At 49.1% G+C, this 20,836-nt stretch overlaps 1 protein-coding gene and 1 non-coding gene across 2 annotated transcripts in view; both read left to right on the top strand.

The window, feature by feature from the left end:
* Window positions 1-14,172, top strand: part of PIK3C2B (phosphatidylinositol-4-phosphate 3-kinase catalytic subunit type 2 beta) — a 66,071-nt gene extending 51,899 nt beyond the window's left edge. Inside the window, 10 exon segments of the mRNA XM_042924759.1 lie at window positions 2,293-2,462; window positions 3,185-3,341; window positions 3,679-3,788; window positions 4,573-4,774; window positions 5,199-5,323; window positions 6,856-6,973; window positions 8,205-8,286; window positions 8,713-8,819; window positions 10,448-10,576; window positions 11,750-14,172. Coding sequence (XP_042780693.1) covers window positions 2,293-2,462; window positions 3,185-3,341; window positions 3,679-3,788; window positions 4,573-4,774; window positions 5,199-5,323; window positions 6,856-6,973; window positions 8,205-8,286; window positions 8,713-8,819; window positions 10,448-10,576; window positions 11,750-11,938 — 1,389 coding nt within the window. The 3' untranslated portion in view covers window positions 11,939-14,172.
* Window positions 14,173-16,542: 2,370 nt separating this feature from the next.
* Window positions 16,543-16,615, top strand: TRNAN-GUU. Its single transcript has one exon. It is a non-coding gene; the product is annotated as a tRNA-Asn (tRNA).
* Window positions 16,616-20,836: the final 4,221 nt, after the last annotated feature.

Genomic DNA, 20,836 nt, shown 5'->3' with positions numbered 1-20,836 from the left:
AAAACCTTTGGTGATCCCGCCCCGCCTGCCCCTACCGTATCATCCACCATACCTCCTCTCTTATGATAACTTATGTCCCAGCCACGTGTTCCCTTCCCCATTCCTCAAAACGCACCCTCTCTACGTTGCCACATTCCAGATCCTCTACCCTTGGAGAGGAGCAATATGGGTTTTTTCCTCCCGCCCCTCCATCCCATATGCTATTTATTAGTAACGTACACTTGTCAGGTATTAAATGGCCACCATGCAGAGGCACCGTGCTTGGTGCTGGAATTATGATTTCTTCTGGCCGATGTAATAAAAAGTCAAAAAAAACACGATAGAAGTACGTACAGCAAGAATACACAGAGAAACCAACTCTGTGTCTTTGTGTTTAATATCAGTCTTTCAAAGGTAGCCTCTCAGCTCTTCTAGGCTTTCTGCTAGAATAGTGCCGGTGGTCTCTTCTGATGACTTCCAGTAGGAAAGAGCTGAGAGCTGTTTGTCTCCCGGCCTCTCAGCAAAGAGAGTTTCCCACAGCCTTCAAGCGAAAGCCCCTTAAATCAGGAGAGCGCCCTTGACCTGGTGAGATTTCCTGCAGTTATACTCCACATGACTCTGGTGGTGACACTTGAGTCACTTACCCACGGGCATATCACTATGCCCGTGGGTCAAGATAGGATGCATTTGGGGTAGAAGGAATATCTGTGGCGGGAAAACAAGCTGACAGACATGAAGGTCCAGACTGGGAGGTGACGGGTTGTGTTCCTTCTTGAGAGGTTTGTCTTCAGTCATCTATTTCCCTTTCCTAGGAATAGTCTTTTTCTTCCAGAAGGCGCATTCTGTGATTTTATAGATTTTCTGTTCTTAGATTCCTGTGGATTAGTCACCTGGTTCAATTAGACAAGTGGCAGGAGTTTCTGGTGGCTAGTTTTTTTTTTTATTAATATATTTTTCTAAGTTTTTATTTATTTGACAGAGAGAGGGAGGAAGGGAAGGGCAGAAGGGAGGGGCAGAGAGAGGGAGAGAGAGAATCCCAAGCAGGCTCTGCACTGTCAGTGCAAAGCCCAATGTGGGGCTCGAACTCTCCAACCGTGAAATCATGACCTGAACTGAAACCAAGAGTTGGACGCTTAACCAACTGAGCCACCCAGGCACCCCCCTGTGTGGCTAGTTTTGAAACAGGCCTCGTGGATGGCCAAGAAGCTCCAGGGAGAGAAGACCCCCAAAACCCTGGGGAGAGAAAAGAGTGAGCATTGAGTGAACAGTGATAGCAAGTGGGGCTGTTGGGGCTCAGTGGGGGGGTGGGAGGGGTTGTGGGAACTGGGAGGGCCTGGGACTCAAGGCCCTGAAGGATGAGTGGAAGTTTGCAGGAGGAGGCTGGTTGGGGGGGGGGGGGGGGGGCGGCACACATTCCCTATTTGGAAAGCTTTCTCTCATTCTCAAGTCTGTACATTCCTCTTTGGCTATGACAGTTTTTACCCTCTGCTGATGGGTCTTTCTTGATTTCTTAGGAATTCTATCAGCCACACAAAGAGGATTCATAGGGTGAAAGGTATCCATGTGCTAATTCCGTTATTTTTACCTCTTGGAAAGACAAATAAGGGGACGGAGGCTGACCTGATCACATAAGGTGGACCGAACCCCTTAGCCCCTCTCCCCCTGCTTTAAACTTAAAAATATCCTCACGCAGTTTACCGACTAGAGATGTCCGATTTTCAAGTGTAAAACACCGCTAGGAGTGTTGAGCTGGCTCAGCTCTTCTTTGGTGTGAAATGACTTCAATTAGATTAGTGCTGAGCTGCTGCCAGTAACTGTGGGTAAGGGAAGTTGTCTGTGAGGCAGGGGGAAGCCTGGAAGATTCTGAGCAGGGTCAGGAATGGACCCTTGAGTTGACTGCCTCAGTGCTCTGCTTGAGTCGAGATGGTCACAGCCGTTCGGGAACATCGTAAGCATTAGTCTTCCTGTCTAACAAGGTCTCTTCCGTCTGGGCTGGTCAAGTCTGGGCTCCAGATGAGCTCATGGGCTTTCCAACCAGTGTCCCTAGGAGAAACAAAGGTGCAGAAGAAGGTGAATTGCAGATCAACTGGCGGAGATATACTTAACAAGCCCTCTGTCTCCTTATGCCCTGTAAGACAGGAGAGAACTTTCTATGTGCCTGAGTGTGTATGTCCATACATGATGAAGGCTGAACGGGCAGGTGTGAGGTGCCGTGGGGGCTCACGAGGGCCGAATTCAGTCTGGCTGTGGCCCCTGGAGTCCCTCGGATCCGGCTTTATGTCCTGCCCTCCCATCTGCCTGCCTTCCTCCCAGGCTGTGGAGAACTTCATCTACTCCTGTGCTGGCTGCTGCGTGGCCACGTACGTCTTGGGCATCTGTGACCGGCACAATGACAATATCATGCTGAAGACCACGGGCCACATGTTCCACATAGATTTTGGCCGCTTCCTGGGCCACGCACAGATGTTTGGCAACATCAAGCGGTAAGTGGTCTCCTGAAGCCAGGCTGTGTGTGTAGGGCAGGGAGGTCAGTAGAAATGGCTCAGCACTGAACACAAGCCTGTAACGGAAGGGGCTGTACTTCAGTCCCTGAGCTGAGCAGCTCCGGAGAAGGGAAGCCTGCTACAGAGGTCAAGTCCTTGCCAGGCCTTGCAGATGAAGGTGGGGACCAGCTCTTCTCCCTCCGTGCTGAGGAGCGAGCAAAGGGAAACGGGCCCAAACCACGGCAAAAGGGAACACGATTAGATATCCAGGAAAAAATACTGGTAGCTCACGGACAGGGAATCAATGAAGGATGTCTCTGGGGATCTTTTTTTAAAAACTTCTTTTTCTTTTTTTTAACGTTTATTTATTTTTGAGAGAGAGACAGAGCACAAGCAGGGGAGGGGCAGAGAGAGAGGGAGGCACAGAATCTGAAGCGGGCGCCAGGCTCTGAGCTGTCAGCACAGAGCCCGATGCGGGGCTCGAACTCACGAACCGTGAGGTCATGACCCGAAGCGAAGTCAGATGCTCAACCGACTGAACCACCCTGGTGCCCCTCTGGGGATCTTTTAAGATTAAGGTAGGAAGAGAAAAAGGATAAAGTTAGAGCCCCGTCTCCCCAGGTTCCCACAAGTGTTGAGGGGAATCATTCTCTGATGTAACCCCACAAGGTGGGCTTCCTCCTCCATGTTGACCTTCTACCTGTATGTTCCCCTTGGCCCAGGGACCGTGCCCCCTTTGTCTTCACCTCGGATATGGCGTATGTCATCAACGGGGGTGACAAGCCTTCCAGCCGCTTCCATGATTTTGTTGACCTTTGCTGCCAAGCCTACAACCTCATTCGCAAGCACACCCACCTCTTCCTCAACCTTCTGGGCCTGGTGAGGAGTTCCATCTCTCTCTGAACCCCTCCCTCTTATCATCTGGCACCTTCTTTAAGACTCCCCTGTCTGGCTTCAGAGGATTTCTGGAGATCTGTTTCTCTGAGGTCTAGATAAAGGCAGGGCCCAGACTACTGGTGACCGTGGTGTCTGTGCAGTGTCTGGCTTCCTGTCCCAGCCCCTCCATTCCTGTGGCCTTCTAGCCACTGCCCACGGCATCTGTCTACCGCCTTCTGAGAGGGTTAGGGAGCCTCGCTATAGAAAATAGCAGGGGAAGAAGCACCAAGAATTCCTGGCTGTTCCAGGTGCCGTCTCTCCAACTTTGCTTTTCTCCTAGATGTTGTCCTGTGGGATCCCCGAGCTCTCAGACCTGGAGGACCTCAAATACGTGTATGATGCTCTGAGGCCTCAGGACACAGAGGCCAATGCTACTACCTACTTCACTAGGTAATACCCTGTGCACAGGACAGCGCTGCCCACCCCGAGTAGTTCATGTCCGGGCTGCCTGGAGGAGGATGGGGAGGAGTAGGGCTGGGGAGACAGGAAAGGCTTAGCTCAGATGGCAGAGCTTAGAGTCGACAACACGTGTCGTCCTGACTTTGCCTCTGCCTAAATTTAGGGAGGTTACTTGACTTCTCTGACTCAGTTGTTGGTGCTGAGCTTTGTCTACAGAGCCATTGTAATCTCTTACTTACGTTCTTGCTAGGTGCTGGTCAAAGACTTTGTTGATGGGATGATCGTGGGTTTTCCTTAGGGTCCGGCTCTCTGGATCAGAGCCTTTCCGTTTATCAAAACGTGGAGTTCCATGGTTCCATGTTTCCACATTTGATGATGTGTTCTAACATAGAACCTCTCCTTTTGATCAGAAGTCTCTAGAGTGAACGGTGCTTGGTGAGGCTTCACTGTACTGGATGTCTACTATATAAAGACCTTTACATGCTGACCCTGTGGTGGAATCCCTCATTCCTTCCTACCTTGGTTTAACCATCCAAAGATGCTCAGGAGGGCAGAAAGGGGAGATAAGCCCCAGGATTCACATGAATAAATTGCATGTAGATGATCACGTGCCCGTCAAGCACTCTACGAGGATATTACCCAGGGAAAATGATTCTGTCTGAACTGCGCGTGGGTCTCAGGTGTCAGAGGATATTCGCTGAGATAGCTCTGTCCAGCCAGTGGGGACTTGGGTCCATGGTTACATCTTTTCATTCCCATCGTCCTGCACCAACAGGTTGATTGAGTCCAGCCTGGGCAGTGTAGCCACAAAGCTCAATTTCTTCATCCATAATCTGGCTCAGATGAAATTCACAGGCTCAGACGACCGGCTGACCCTTTCCTTTGCCCCCCGAACACACACGCTCAAGAGCTCTGGCCGCATCAGTGATGTTTTCCTCTGCCGCCACGAGAAGATTTTCCACCCCAACAAGGGCTATGTAAGTGTCTTCTCCAATATGACCCTGCCTTGCTCCCCACCGCCCCCAGCATATTGGGATTCTGTCTCTTCACATCCACACGTGGGCACTGGAGTTGTGAGCATCCCGTGCCAGGAGCCACGCAGTCACAGACCACTTCCCTCTCCCGTGCCCAAGTGGGCTGCTGGAATCAGGGAGCTGAATTGAGTGGTTATTCCCTCTGGGTCAAAGATCCTATGAAACATGTATAGGAAATCTTTGCTTTTCAGATTCCTGCACATGTAATGTCTATCCTCTTCTTCTTTGGAGGCACTTTTGCTCTTTTCCTTCTGGAAAGTGTATTCCCCCAACACACACACACACACCCTCTTCTGTTCCCTTACCTACTCCCTTCATTGGGTGCACAGGGGTTGGCAGGTACTGTCTAAGACTTGGACCTTTGCAGGTTTATGTGGTGAAGGTGATGCGAGAGAATGCTCACGAGGCCACTTACATCCAACGGACGTTTGAAGAGTTCCAGGAATTACACAATAAGCTGCGGCTGCTCTTTCCTTCTTCCCTCTTGCCCAGGTAGCTGTCCCCTCTCTTCTCTGCACAGGGAGATCCTGGGGAGGGAGACCGGAGCTGCAGAGGGCTGGGGGGGGTGGCGGGGAGGGTTGGGGGGTACTGCAGGATCCTGAAAGTACCCTTTCCAAGATCTGTTTGCTTTTCTTGGCCTGGTGATCAGTGTGATGGCAAGTGCCCGCCCTGCTGGCCGGTATCTCCTGACTCTCTCAGCCCAGTCTTGAAAATAAGCTTGAGCCCACCTGCCAGAAGGAGAGAAAACAGGGTCTAAGAGGACTGACCGAATCTTTGTTTCAAAGTTTCTTCTCTTTTTTTTTTTTTTAACGTTTATTTATTTTTGAGAGAGAGAGAGAGAGAGACAGAACGTCAGTGGGGGAGGAACAGAGAGAGAGGGAGACCCTGAAGCCAGAGCAGGCTCCACGCTCTGAACTGTCAGCACAGAGCCTGACACAGGGCTCAAACTCACCAGCCGTGAGATCATGACCTGAGCCGAAGTCAGACGCTTGATCGACTGGGTCACCCAGGAGCCCCTCAAAGTTTCTGGTCTTTTAAAGAGTAAAAGAAAAATAAGCAAAATTTGGTATATACATACGATAGAATGTTATGAAATCTTGAAAAGAAGGAAATTCTGGCACATGCTACAACATGGATGAGCCTTGAAGGACCTTACGCCAAGTGAAATAAGCCAGTCACAAAAAAGACAAATCTTGTATCATATTCCACTTATATGAGGTCCTGCAGTGACCAGATTTCTAGAGACCAAAAGTAGCTTGGTGGCTACCGGGGCTTGGAGGGAGGAAGCGGAATGGGGAGTTGTTTAATGGGTACAGGGTTTCAGTCGTGTGAGATGAGAGTTCTGGAGAGGGGCGCGGTGATGGCTGCACAGCTCCCTGAATGTGCTTCATGCCACTGAACCATACACTTAAAAATGGTTAAGATGGGGCGCCTGGGTGGCTCAGTCGGTTAAGCGGCCGACTTCGGCTCAGGTCATGATCTCACAGCCCGTGAGTTCGAGCCCTGCGTCGGGCTCTGTGCTGACAGCTCAGAGCCTTAAGCCTGTTTCGGATTCTGTGTCTCCCTCCCTCTGATCCTCCCCCGCTCATGCTCTGTCTCTCTCTGTCTCAAAAATAAATAAATGTTAAAAAAAATTTTTTTAAATGGTTAAGATGGTAAATTTTACGTTCTGTGTATGTCACCACAGTTTTTTAAAATGATTTTTCAAATGAATTTTGACCCTGATGGGGAAAACTGCGAGCTCCTCCAGAGCCCCCGAGGCACTTCCGGGGAGCCACAGGACGCTGCCCATCAGCGTGGTTTTCTTGCCTGGCATCCCTGGAACTGCGGTGCGAGATGCTGCGGGAAGGAGTGTGTCGCTGAAGCAGGCCCCGGGAGCTGCGGGAGGAATGGGGCCGGCTAGTGAGACATGTGGGTCAGGTCGCCGAAAATGCCAATGAAAGGTGGCTAAAGCCTGTCGCCTCTTCCCTCTCTTTTCCCTTCTTGCCCCTCCGGGTGTTCCCACGGCCCACCTGCCTCGCCAGCTTCCCTAGTCGCTTCGTGATTGGCCGCTCGAGGGGAGAGGCGGTGGCCGAGCGGCGGAGGGAGGAGTTAAACCGCTACATCTGGCACTTGACCCACGCAGCCCCCGAGGTGGCCGAGGTGAGTGGGCTCTCTCTTGTGGGCTGTTCGGGGAAGGTCTGGTTTGGTGGGGGGTGGCGGGGGGGGGGGGGGGGGGGGGAGGGGTATGTAGTGGAAGCAGGGAGGATGCGCGCCCCCTGGCGGTCAAGGACGGGATTTGCGAGGAGGGCGGTGGCCGGCACAGCGAGGGAGGGAGGGGCGTGGCTGCAGCGCCTGGGGTCGTGCTGGCTAGGAGTATTCAGAACCGTGGGAAGGAAAGGAGATTTTTTGAGCAGGTTGAGTGTGTATTTACCTAGATTTTTTTTTTAAACAAACGGCATTGTAATTTGGTATTATAATGAGCATAAAAACCAATGTAGGCATCAGGAGCCCCATCCCTTCCGACCCATCATCTAACCCCATTTCTGTGTTTCCTTCCTATTTGTCTATAGGCAAGTGTGACTCTTACTGCTTTAGCTCCAATATCACTAGATGATATTTTTCTCACTTGGTGTTTATAATAAGCAGCACTTTGAATATCTGTACGAAATTATACTTTGACTTGCAGTGCCACAATCTCCTTAACCATTTGCTTCTTGAGAGAGAGATTATGTCACCCCCCCTTTTTTTCACTATTAACGCTAGAGTAGGTATTTTCACACATTTTAGTTTTTGTTTTCCCTAACAGACTTAGGAACCATTCTTGAGAGTAGGATTCATGGGCTCTGTCCAGAGTTGGCTCAAATATTTCTCTGCTTGAAAGGTGTATGTGTGTCCATAGGGGAGGGGGCGGCACAAAAGAACAGACTGCTTTTGACCTGATGTGACTTAGGTTTTTTTTTTTTTCCTTTTTGAAGAACTTTTTGTTATGAGAACTTTCAAACATCTACAGAAGCAGAGAAACAGTATAACGAGTGCCTATATCTTCATCACCCAAACGGTTAATGTTTTGCCATATTTGCTTCATCTCTTTTTGTATGAAGTGTTTTAAACTAAATCCCAGACATCATGACATTCTATCCCTAAATACTATGTATTCTTATATAACTATAGAAATCATACCATCTAATATATAGTCCATATTGAAAATCTCCCTGTCATCCCCCAAATTCTTTTTACAGCTGGTTGGTTTGAGCCATGATCCAAATAAGAAGTGCAAAAGATATTTGGTTCCATTTTATCAAGTTTTTTAAAATCTGGAATAGTCCCTTGCCTTTTTTTTATGGGTCCGTTGCCTTCTTGAAGAGTGACTCTGTGTCTGATGTCATTTCAGTGTGATTTGGTATACACCTTTTTCCACCCCCTGCCCCGAGATGACAAGGCTACGGGCACCAGCCCAGCTCCTAAGTCCTCAGGTACGCTGCCTTCTCTGTGACGCTCCTGCCAACCTCTCTGAACCATTCCCAAAGGTCATCTCTCCTGTCCCCCCTCCCTCCCCAGTTCTCTTCCCTTGACCTGCCTCTGTCTCTTCGCCTACTGGCTGGAGAATCTGGTGTCCTGCTCAGGCTGTGGGGCCCCCGGCTCCTCGTGCAGGTTTCCCAGCGACTGGATATCTGCCTGCTCATTACACCACACAAACTGGATAGAACATCTCAACCTGATTCTGAATCATGTTCACAGACATCACTTGACAGTTCCCCCATCTGATATCAAGAACCTGACAGGGAGATCCTGGGGGATGGGTGGGGGGGAAGGGGTAGAGGACCACGGAAACAACTGCCTGGCACCAGCTGGGGACGAGACTTCCTTCGTGACCTTTCTTGGTTTCTTTGTCCCTCCAGACGGCTCATGGGCCCGGCCCGTCGGGAAGGTGGGAGGGGAGGTGAAGTTGTCCATCTCCTACAAAAACAATAAACTCTTCATCATGGTGATGCATATTCGGGGCTTGGTAAGTACACGCACACAGCCTTCATGTGGTTCTGTATCTTTCTTCCGGTAGTTTTCTGACTGGTCAGAAGTTTTCTCCCTTCCTCTCATGAGAGTAACCACAGAAGTTACTGAGTACCCCCGGTGGCCCTGCTACCAGGCCAGGCCTGAGATATGACTAAGCAGGCAAGCACCGCCAGATACAGGTTCTTACTACCCGCGGTCTTTGGCAAGTTGTCTAAGTGTCCCGACCCTCATTGAAATGAAGATGTTAGTATCTACCTCGTAGAGTTATGGAGGGTTTCAAGGAAATAGCGCATACAGAGCACTTAACAGAATGCCTGGTATTAGTGTTGTGGCAATTATGATGATTATTATGAGGAAGAGGCCCAAAGGGTTTATTACCTGGTTGTAGAGATAAGGCAGCCACATGATGTCCTTCGAGCATAAGGCAGTATATAATCACAAAATTGTTGGTAGGAAGGGGAAGGGAACTTGCATTCAATACCTGCCATGTGCTGGACTTTTGTGGATTGGGGCATTGGTGTGTGGCAGGGGCATGAACTTTGGAATCAGAGCAACCTGGGTTTCACTCTGACAACTTCATTCATTCATTCATCATTCATTCATTCATTCATTCATTCATTCAATAAATGTTCATCAGGTGCCTACTCTGTGCCGGGCACTGATTTACTAGCTCTAGATCTAAGGGTAAACAAAACACAATCCCTGCCTTCAAGGAGCTTACATTCTAGTAGGAAGAGACAGACAGACAAACAGACGAGTGAAATATATGGCAGGTCAGATAGTGGTAAGTGCTCTGGAGAGGAATAAAGCAGAGAACAAATACTGGGGTGGAGTGAAGTGGTGACAATTTTATAAAGAGTGGTCAGGGAAGCCTTCATTGATGACAAGGTGTTCAAGCAAAGACGGAACAAGGTGAGGACTGTTCCAGGTAGAGGGAGCAGTTAAATCCCAAAGCCCTGAGTCAGGAATCTGCCTGGGGCGTGCTGGGAACTGCAAGGGGTCATTGTGGCTGAAGGCTGCAGAGCAAAGGGGAGAATGAATAGTAGATGTTGGGGTTGCAAAGGGCACAGCACTCCAGAACCTGAGTCCCACAGTCAAGACTGTGGCTTTTACCCAGAATGAAATGGGAACCGTTGGAGGGTTTTGAGCAGAGGCATGACAAGATCTAATTAAAAAGGATCAGGCTGGATGAATCACTAATTGGCTGGCCTTCAGCAAGCAACTTAATATCTCTCTGACTCATTTTGCACCTCTTGGGGGTTACTTGGATCAAATGACAAAATAGACAAAGACATTGGGCAAGGCAGGAAGATATCTGGGGACACGGTGGCTCAGTCAAAACAGACCAAGTTATGGCATGCCCCGAGCATTTGTATGACAAGTATAGACTGGGTGTAATGGGCAATCGGATTGATGTTTTGGTAGGACACCTAATATTGTCATGGTAGATATTTCTATCAGAAGGGAGTGAGCTGGAAAGCAGACAAATTATGGTGCCTTGTAAGAAGCCAGGTGTGAGGGAGAAGAGTCTGGATCAGGTTGTGATCACAGGAATGGTGATAGGGACACAGACGTATGAATCTTCTTTTTGTAACATTTGTAAAATTTGCACTCCCTTTGTAGCAACTGCTGCAGGATGGAAATGACCCAGACCCCTACGTGAAGATTTACCTCCTTCCTGACCCTCAGAAAACCACTAAGAAGAAAACCAAAGTGGCCCGGAAAACCTGCAACCCCACCTACAATGAGATGGTGTGTGGAGGAGGGGCTGGGGTGGGTTGGCAAACTGTACCTGTTTGTGTAAATAAAGTTGTATTGGAATGTGGCCCCACCTATCACGGAAGTGTCGTCTGTGGCTGCTTTCATGCTGCAGCGGCAGGATTGCGTGCTTGTGACATAGACCAGACTGTTTGTACTCCTGTCTGGCTCCTCACATAAACAAGTTTGCTGACCCTTCGGTTAGGGAGTCCACAGCTGGGGTATGGCCTTGGCCCTGTCCCGTGGGGAGGAGGAGCCTGCTGGTCCTTTGCTGATAATGAGCCGTGGCCCCAATAAAAAGCCCTCACCTGTGGCATGCCTGGGTGACTCCCTTGGTTGAGTATCCAGCTCTTGGTTTTGGCTCAGATCATGATCCCAGGATTGTAGGATAGAGCACTGCATTGGGCTCTTCACTGAGCATGGGGCCTGCTTGAGGTATTCTCTCTCTTTCCCTCTCTCTCCCTCTCTCCCTCCCCCTCCTTCCCTCTCCTTCCCCCTCCCCCTCCCTCCCTCCCTCTCCTGCCCTCTCCCTCCCCCTCCCTCTACCCCTCTCTCCTGCGCATGCTCTGTCTAAAATGAAGAAACCGGGGGAAAAAAGGAAACTTGTTTTTAAAGTTTATTTTGAGAGAGACAAAGCACCAGTGGGGGAGCGGCAGAGAGAGAGAGGGGACAGAGGATCTGAAGCGGGCTCTGTGCTGCCAGCAGCGAGCCCAATGCAGGCTCGAACTCACAAACCATGAGATCATGACCTGAGCTGAAGTCAGACGCTCAACCAACTGAGCCACGCAAGTGCCCCAAGGAAAAAAGGAAACTTAAAAAAAAAAAAAAAGTCCTCACCTTCCTCAACTCTAAGCAAAGAACAAAGTTCTTTATTTATTTACTTATTTATTCATTTGCTTTTAGATATTTAAGTAATCTCTACACCCAACGTGGGGCTTGAACTTACAACCCCGAGATCAAGAGTCGCTTGCTCTTCGGACTGAGCCAGCCAGGTTGCCCCAAAGAGCAGAGTTCTGTAAAGCTCTTCTTGGGTTCCAAGTACCTTCTCTAATCCCGCGGACTCGGGCTGGGGAGAGAAGTCGTCTTAGCCCCCGCCAGATCGAACCTCCACAGACTTAAGCATCTCCCTCTTCTGTGTCCCCCCATCTTCCCCATCTCTGTTCGCAGCTGGTGTATGACGGGATCCCCAAGGGAGACCTACAGCAGCGGGAGCTGCAGCTGAGTGTGCTGAGCGAGCAAGGATTCTGGGAGAACGTTCTCCTCGGGGAGGTGCACATCCGCCTTCGAGAGCTGGACCTGGCCCAGGAGAAGACTGGCTGGTTCGCACTGGGATCTCGAAGTCATGAGACCTTGTGAGCCCAGCAGAGCCCGACCCATCCCCCCCCCACCAACCCCCGCCCAGGACCCCAGGCGGCTGGGGGTGCCGGGGGAGACGACTCTTCCCTCCTCCATGTGCCCTTTCCTTGTGAAAGGGCAGAGCCCTTGGCGGGCCTCCCCTCTGTCCGGGTGGCTCAGGCCCCTGTGACGGGAGGCGGGCAGAGTTAGATGCTGTCTGCTGTCCCCTCCTCTGCCCGGCGGCATTTGGGTTGGCTGTGCTGAGCGGCTGTGAGGCTGCCGCGAAGTTTTAAGGTTACCTTGTGTCAAGGGAGCAACGCCTGGTTGGGGGTGAGTGGGGCGGGCTGAATGAAGTAGCGTTTTGAGGGAGGGTGGGTGGATATCTTTATTTTTATTTTTAAAAAATGAAATAGTAATGTTGTCCTGACTGGACAGGAAGCCTCGTGAGAAGGGACTTGCATATGCCTCGGAAGGCAAAAGAGGAAGACGTCGGACTTTTTGTATGATTAAGGTTCTTATTGGACTTTCCCCTAGGGTTTTGTTTGTTCGCTTGTTTGTTTCTCATCTGTGTTTTTCTATCCATAGGAATTATTTGGGGAGGGGCCCAGTGGGTCCTGGGTGAGAGCCCTCCCTCTCTAAGGGCAGGCCGGGGAGGGGCGGGGAGGGTCTGGTGTGCTGGACTGAGGCCTGCTGTGGGCCTTTCTGATTGTGCCTCCAAAGGAGAGCGGTGTGATACCTACGGGTGTAAGGGAGGGCCTTCCGAACGGGGCCCTGCCGAGGACCTGTGTTCAGGGACCTGGGCTCTTTCAGGGGGAGCTTTTCCTTCCGTCTTCCCCGACTTTGCCAGGACGTGCCCCGAATACGGTCTTCTACCCCTCCATTCTCACGACCCTTCTGGGGACCATCTGGTCCCTGAGGGTATGCTGGGGGTGCTTCTCCACACGTCTCTCTCCCTTCCTTTTTCCCTGGTGGGAGAAAGTGCTGCCTCAGCCCTTAGATTTGGTCCCCCCACCCACCCTGCCCAAGGACATCCTGGCCCTGGGAAGGAGACGGCTAGGCCGCAGATGCCAGTGTGGCCCCATCACCCGCCACACCCCCCCTTTTTTGTGTGCTGCTTTTCCCAAACTCCACTTCTGTCACATTTTTTTTTTTAAATAAGAATTTCCCTCATTTTCTGGGGCCATAAACTTATTTAGTCTGGAGCCAAAGGGATGCCCTAAGCCGAGGAAAAGGGGCGTGGGGTGGGGGACTCCAGTGATGTTCTTTGGTGGCGAGAAGGCTGGATCGGAGGGGGGGTGATTGATCCCTGGGAGCTGAGCTAGGAGCGAGAGACGGGGTCTCTTGTCTCTTACACTTTTTATTCCCTACCTGGTGGATTTCGGATTCACTCTTGTGCTTTACTCCAAAGGGTTGTATCCTTTGGGGGGAAAAAAAGAAAAGGGAGAGACTTTGAATTTGATATATTTAAACCGGAATTGGCTGGATGTACCCCACGGTTGGGGCATGGAGGGAATCGAGGAGACTCTGAACTATCCCTCCCCAGCTTCCTTCTCAGCTCCAAGGATCAGAAATTCCCCCGTTTGCTGACTCATTCCATAACCAGAGAAAGAAGCTCCGTTCACTGAAGCCACAGGGGAGCAAGGAAATGTAAACTTTTCTTTTAGGTTAAAAATGTCAAGGGTAAGGTGGCCACTATGGGGGAGGGGCTGGGGGAAGTGGGGAACAGGGGCAGAACTCCTCCAGGTGAATGGACCATAGATGCGTTACTGGCTTTTGGCCTGTAGCTCATTTTATTTTGACCCTCTCTGCCCCTGATTGAAAGAGGTCTGTGTACTGTATCCACTTCCCTTGTATCTGCTACTTTCTCTGGAACTGTATTTTCTAATAAATGACATTTGAGAAAAACAAAACCATCCTTTTCAAAATTGGTCGATGCTCACATGAAGACACCTGGTGTACAAGATGAAAATCATAACAGTAGGGGTCTTACGATTGGAAACTTTGATATGCGTTGGTGCGCTGCCCTGGGCCTTCGACACTTGTCAGTGAAATCTTAGCCTCAGAACAACTTGATCAGGTGAGTAGTAGAATCCCCATTTTATAGGTGAAGAAATGGAAGCTCAGAGAGATTAAGTAATCTGTCTTAAACTCACAGCCGATCAGCCTTGGATCTCGAATTGGAATCTAGGATTGACTCCAAACCTTGTGCAAACTCCTAGGTAATGTTTAATACAGCCCTTTAAGTTGGCGTAACATTTGTTCGTTTTCAGCATGTCTTACTATAAACGATGTCCTTTTTCGTTACGCTACCGTCAAAAGTAGATCTGGTTCGTTCATTAATTCTATCAACAAACATGTACCGTGCTTTCCAGTGCTACAAAGTGACATGCCTCCGTCCACAAAGAATATAGCTCCTGGGGTTGTGCGTTGGGCCCTGTGCCACGTACCGGGCTGAGGGTTACAAAGACAAATTCAAACGATCTCTGCATTTAAGAAGTTTACCACCTAGGGGCACCTGGGTGGCTCAGTCGGTTGAGCATCTGACTCTTGAATTGAACTCAGGTCATGATCTCGAGATTCATGGGATCGAGCCCCACATCAGGCTCCCAGCTGACAGCACGGAGCCTGCTTGGGCTTCTCTGTCTCCCTCTCTCTCTGCCATCCCCCACTCCAATACATAAATAAACTTTACAAAGTTTACTGCCGGCACACCTGGGTGGCTCAGTCTGTTAAGCAACCGACTTTGGCTCAGGTCATGATCTCGCGGTTTGTTGAGTTCGACCCCCATGTCGGGCTCTGTGCTAACAGCTCAGAGCCTGGAGCCTGCCTCGGATTGTGTATCTCCTCTCTCTGCCCCTCCCATGCTCATGCTCTGTCTCTCTCTCTCTCTCAATAATAAATGAACATTAACAAAATGTTTTAAAAAGTTTACTGCCTAATGATATTTAACCAGCCCCATTTTCTAAAAGGGGAAACAGCCTCTGAGATGCCTTACAACTGTTAAGTCATTAGAGCAGAGCCATAGCTCAGAACCCACCAAATGTAAGAAGGAGGTGGTGTGAACCTTGTACCAGCATTTCACCCAAAAGTTTTCAAAACTCTCCAGTGGGGTGTCCTATTTCACACCAGGAAATTTTGTGAGGCTTCCCAGGGACTTTCAGTAGTAAACAGGGGGAAGTGTTACCCATCTGCGGTGTTTCTAAGTGGTTTTGAGATGTCACTGCCGTTCTGGATAAATCCCAGGGGACCTTTTAAAAGTTAAACTTGACTCTGGCAAGAGTCTTAGTTGAGGAAATTTCTTGGCCGAATGGGGCAGAAATCTGAACCACCCTGAGGGCGTGGGGGTGAGAGCTGGGAGTATAGTAAGGGCTTGCTCAGGGAGAAGAGAAACAAGAGAAGCCCAGGAGGCTGGGTTCTCTGAGTTCAGAGAGAGGTGGCAGAAATGAAGTAACCTGACTGGCTGGGATGTGGGGGCAAAGATTAGATTGGACTTGAAAGGTAAAAAATGAGGCAGCATTTTTTTTTTAACATTTATTCATTTTTGAAAGGCAGAGACAGAGCACGACTGGGGGAGGGGCAGAGAGAGAGGGACACACAGAAACAGAAGCAGGCTTCAGGCTCCGAGGCATCAATCAGCACAGAGCCTGATGCGGGGCTCAAACTCACAGACCGCGAGATCATGACCTGAGCCAAAGTCGGCCACCCAGGCGCCCCCAAAAAGGAGGCAGCATTTTTAAGTCGGGAGGGAATTTTGGTGGCTGGGACGTCTGTGCAACAAACAGACTGAGGTGTCTGTTCAACAAACCACGCTCATGGTCTTCTCTGGGTCAGGCAGGGCAACCAGGCAGTGTGGCTACTAAAATGACAAAGATCCAGCTAGGGAGGCAGACCCGGGAACAAAAAGCGACAGTGCAGCGGCTCAGGGCCAGACGAGGGCAGGAAAAGGGAGGGAGCAGGCAGGCAGAGAGGGCCTCACAGGGAGAAACTGAGCGTCAAAGTCGATCAGAACTCCAGATTTTATTCTTAGTGTGATGGGGCTGCCATCACACTAAGCTTTTGAGGAAGGGACTGCAGTGCTCCAATTTACATTTTAAAAAGGTCATTCTGGCTGCTGTTTGAAGCAGGACTGGATGACTAGATGCAGCAGAGACGGTCCCTGCAGAGAAGGTCTCTGTGGGAGTCTAGGAGGGAGGTGATAGTGTGGGGATGGTGAGAAGAGTCAATTTCGGATAGAGAGTTGGTGAATTTCAAAGTAGTGCTGACAGGATTTGCTGATGGATTAGATGTGGAGTTGAGAGGAAGTGAGGGTGACTCCTGAATTTAGGGCCTTGGCAGCTGGGTGAGGAGGACTGGGGGCATTACAGATCATGGGGAAGATGGGCCTGGGGGAGCTAAATTAAGAGTTTTATTTTGGGGGAGCGCCTGGGTGGCTCAGTCAGTAAGTGTCTGACTCTTGGTTTCAGCTCAGGGCATAATCTCATGGTTCCTGAGATCAAGGCCCGAGACATGCTCTGCACTGTGAGTGCAGAGCCTGCTTGGGATTCTCTCTCCCTCTCTCTCTGCCCTTCCCCACCCCCTCAAAATAAATGAACATTTAAAAAAAAAAAAAGACTTTTGTTTTGGGTGCGTGGCTGGCTCAGTCGGTAGAGCATGTGACTGTTGATCTCAGGGTCATGAGTTCGAGCCCCATGTTGGGCATGGAGCCTACTTAATAAATAAAATTATTTTTTTAAAAAAGTTTTGTTTTGATCATGATAAAGTTGAGATGTGTGGACATCCACGTGGTGAGGCAGGAGAGTGGAATCTGAAGCTCATGTGTGAGGTCAGTCTAGAGTTTAGGTAAGGATGTCATCAGCATAGGTTGAGATCACCTAGATTAGAGAGGCTAGAAAAAAAAAAAAGATATGGGTGGACTGAGCTCTGATACAGACCAACATTCAGAGGAGCCACTGGAACTGTTGGGAAACCAGGGGAGTGGCGTCATGGGGGCACAAAGAAAAGTTCCGTCGGTACCCCAGGGCTGCTGTAACAATGCGCCACCGACTGGTGGCTCAAACAACGAATGAATTTGCTCACAGGTCTAGAGGCTAGAAGGCCAAGATCCAGGGGTTGGCAGAGTTGGTGCCTTCTGCGGGTTGACAGGGAGAATTTATTCCATGCCTCTTCCAGCTTCTCATGGATTGCCGGAAGTCGTTCACATTCCTTGACTTGTTGGGGCATCACCCCAATCTCTGCCTTCGTGTTCACATGGTGTTCACAAGTACATGTGTTTCATGCATGTGTGTCTGTGTCCAAAATTAGCCTTTGTATAAGGACACAATCAGATTAGATTAGACCCACCCAATGACCTCATCTTAACTTGCGAAGGCCCTATTTCCAAACAAGGTCTCATTCACAAGTACTGCGGGATGAGGACCTTCAATATCTTTTAGGGGGACACAGTTCAACCCACAGTAGTCAGAGGCTTGGACTTGGCAAATGTTCCTGGCAACCTTGTTAAAGGCTGTTTGAGTGGTGGGGACAAAGGCCACATTGGAGGAGGTGGAAGAGAGAAGAGGTCATGACAAGGTAGAGACCATGACCGTAGGTGACGCTCGAGAAACTTTGCTGTAGTGCTGCAGAAACTTGGAGGGCACGAATCTGAGAGAGTTTTGTTCATTTTTAAGATGGGTGATACTAACTGCATGTGAGTGTTCTAGAAGCTTGAGAGAGACAATTATAGGTTACAAGAAAGAGGGGCTAAGGAAGGCTGGAATTCCGTAGAAACAGAGGGACAGGATCCAGGAGGCTTCTTTTCTTTTTTTTTTTTTTCTTTTTGAGATAGAGGGAATCTTTTTTTTTTTTAATTATTTTTTAGAGTTCACTTATTTTTTGATGGAGAGAGAGAGAGAGCAGGGGAGGGCAGAGAGAGAGGGAGACACAGAATCCGAAGCAGGCTCGAGGCTCTGAGCTGTCAGCACAGAGCCCGACGCGGGGCTCGAACTCATGGAGTGTGAGATCATGACCTGAGCCGAAGTCGGACACTTAACCGACTGAGCCACCCAGGCGCCCCCAGGAGGCTTCTTTTCTTGTTACGGGATTGAAGGCAGAGTATGTGGGTCCAAATGCTGGAAGATGGGCGGATTTAGTGGTGGAAAGGTGAGGTTGTTTATGTCCAAATGTGTCTGGTTTCTCAATGAAGTATGAGGTGTGACCGTAAGCTGAGGATGTGTACTTAAGGGAATGCTGGAAATTGGAAGAAATTGTGAAACAGTCTCAGAGTGTGGGAGAAACAAAGCTGGAACTATGAACTGTCGTAGGAATGCCCGGCACTGATGAAATTTGTGGTCACAGATACGAAGCAAGTCAGTCGGTGCTGCTGAGTGCTTTTCCTCGGCCATGGTTAGCTGAGTGCGTAGATTAAGAACAAGTGGGTAGTTGAGTTCAACTAGGGTTGGGATTTTGCCAGCGAAGAGCAAGAGAATGAAGCGTCTTTGCAGTGGGTTCGTTTTTGATACTGGATCGTGGAATTCACGCTGGGTAAGGAGGGAAGCGAAGGAGGGCAAGAAATCACAACAGAAGTGGAAACGGCAGTGGTGTGGAGGTTTCCAGGGGTTGGTAAGTCGCTGAATAGGGATACGGGGCAGTGAGCTGGGAAGATGGCAGGTGGTGACCACGTGAAGTGTGGGATACTTAGAAGTGAGATCTTGGAGGTGGTGCTGGCAGACAAATGAAGTCAAAAGCTGTATACCCTCTGCCTCAGGCCCGCAAAATCTTTTAAAATGAACATAATCAACTGAGGTTTAAACCTCACCTTCTGCCAAAGTGCCAGTCAGCTTGCCAGTCCAAGGACTTCTTGTCCTCACCAGCACACCTACAGCTACGGCAACACTTTGTTATCTCGGTGTCCAGAGCTACCCTCCCTCCACCCTCTGGCTGATAGCAGGCTCGAGGAAGCTGGTTTACACTTTATTTTCCTGTTGGGACTGACAGGGCTAAGTCACACATTCTTACAGGTTTTGATGCTTTAGGACTGTGTTTTTTTTTCCCCTTTAGAACAACTTCCAAGGTAGGGAGAATCAAATTATATATTCAAGGACTAGATGGGGAAGGGGAGGCTCATTCAAGAAAGCTTTAAGGGGCGCCTGGGTGGCTCAGTCGGTCAAGCCTCAGACTTTGGCTCAGGTCATGATCTCATGGTTTGTGGGTTCGAGTCCCGCATCCCACTCTGCGCTGATAGTGCAGAATCTGCTGGGATTCTCTCTCTCCCTCTCTCTCTGCCCCTCCCCCACTTGTGCTTTCTGTCTCTCTCTCTCAAAATAAATAAATAAACTTAGAAAAACTAAGTGGAAAAGGGGTGCCTGGGTGGCTCGGTGAGTGAAACGTCCGACTTCGGCTCAAGTCATGATCTCACCACTTGCGAGTTCGAGCCCCGCGTTGGGCTCTGTGCTGACAGCTCAGAGCCTGGAGCCTGCTTGGGATTCTGTGTCTCCCTCTCTTTCTAACCCTCCCCCACTTCCACTCTGTCTCTCTTGCTCTCAAAAAATAAACACTAAAAAAATAGAAAAAAGAAAAAGCTTTAAGAAAACTTTTGGGGGGACATGTGGTGTTAGCCACAAAGTCGACAGTGGAAAACAAAAAAAAGGCTTAGCCATAAGGAAGATGCTGTTATTTTAAAAGTTTTTTAAGTTCATTTATTTATTTTGAGAAAGAGAGAGAGAGGGAAAACACCCGTGGGGGAAAGACAGAGAAGGAGAGAGGGAGAGAGAGAATCCCAAGCAGGCTCTACGCTGTCAGCACAGACCCCGATGTGGGGCTCGAACCTCCAAACTGTGAGATCATGACCGAAGCCAAAGTCAAGAGTCAGACTTTCTTTTATTAATTAAAAAAAATTTACATCCAAGGTCATTAGCATATGGTGCAACAATGATTTCAGCAGTAGATTCCAGTGATTCATCCCCTACGTATAATACCCAGTGCTCATCCCAACAAGTGTCCTCCTTCATGCCCCTTGCCCGTTTAGCCCCTCCCCTCACCCCCAACCCCTCCAGCCGCCCTGAGTTTGTTCTCCATATTCAAGAATCTCTTATGTTTTGTCCCCTCCCTGTTTTTGTATTATTTTCGCTTCCCTTCCCTTAGGGTCATCTGTTTTGTGTCTTAAATTCCTCATATGAGTGAAGTCACATGATATTGGTCTTTCTCTGACTCAAGAGTCGGACGTTTAACTGACTGAGCCACCCAGGCACCCCTGATGCTGTGGTTTTAGAGTATTAATACTTTTCCATTCATTCAGCAAACATTATTGGTCACCTATGATGTGCCAGCCAACATCTAGGTCAGTCATTCCCTAACTTTTTGGGCTCAGGATCCCTTTTACACTCTTAAAAATTATTGAAGACCCCAAGGAACTTTTGTTCATGTGTGTTATATAGTTATCAATAGTTACCGTTCAAGAAGTCAGAACTGAGGAATTTTTAAATATTCATTAAAAATAATAAACCCACTACATGTCAACGTAACACTTTTAATGAAAAATTATTTTTCAAAACAAAATGTAGCAAGAAGAGGGACATTGTTTTACTTTTTTTTCCCCAAATGTTGTTAATATCTGGCTTGATAGAAGATAACTCGAATCTCCTATCTGTTTTCGCATTCCACGGGTTGCCAGATCACTTATCATGTATTTTCTAGAAGATACATGTCCAACGTACACTCATGAAAAAAATGAGAGTTAAAAAGGAAAATAACAGCTGCATATTATTATGAACATTATTTTGGCCTTGAGGGCCCCCCTGAAAGGGTCTGAAAATGGGATCCCCGTGGGTGCCCAGATCATATTTTGCGAACCACTGGGCTAGGTATTGGGAAATCGCCCTCAAGGAGCTGAAACCAGCAGGAAAGAACATTTATAGGTGTATGTAGTGTAGCGTGTTAAGTGTT

The sequence above is a fragment of the Panthera leo genome, chromosome F3 (assembly GCF_018350215.1).
Source record: "Panthera leo isolate Ple1 chromosome F3, P.leo_Ple1_pat1.1, whole genome shotgun sequence".
Classification (NCBI taxonomy): domain Eukaryota; kingdom Metazoa; phylum Chordata; class Mammalia; order Carnivora; family Felidae; genus Panthera; species Panthera leo.
The sequence above is the reverse complement of the archived record's forward strand: the minus strand, read 5'-3'. Positions and strand labels throughout refer to the sequence as shown.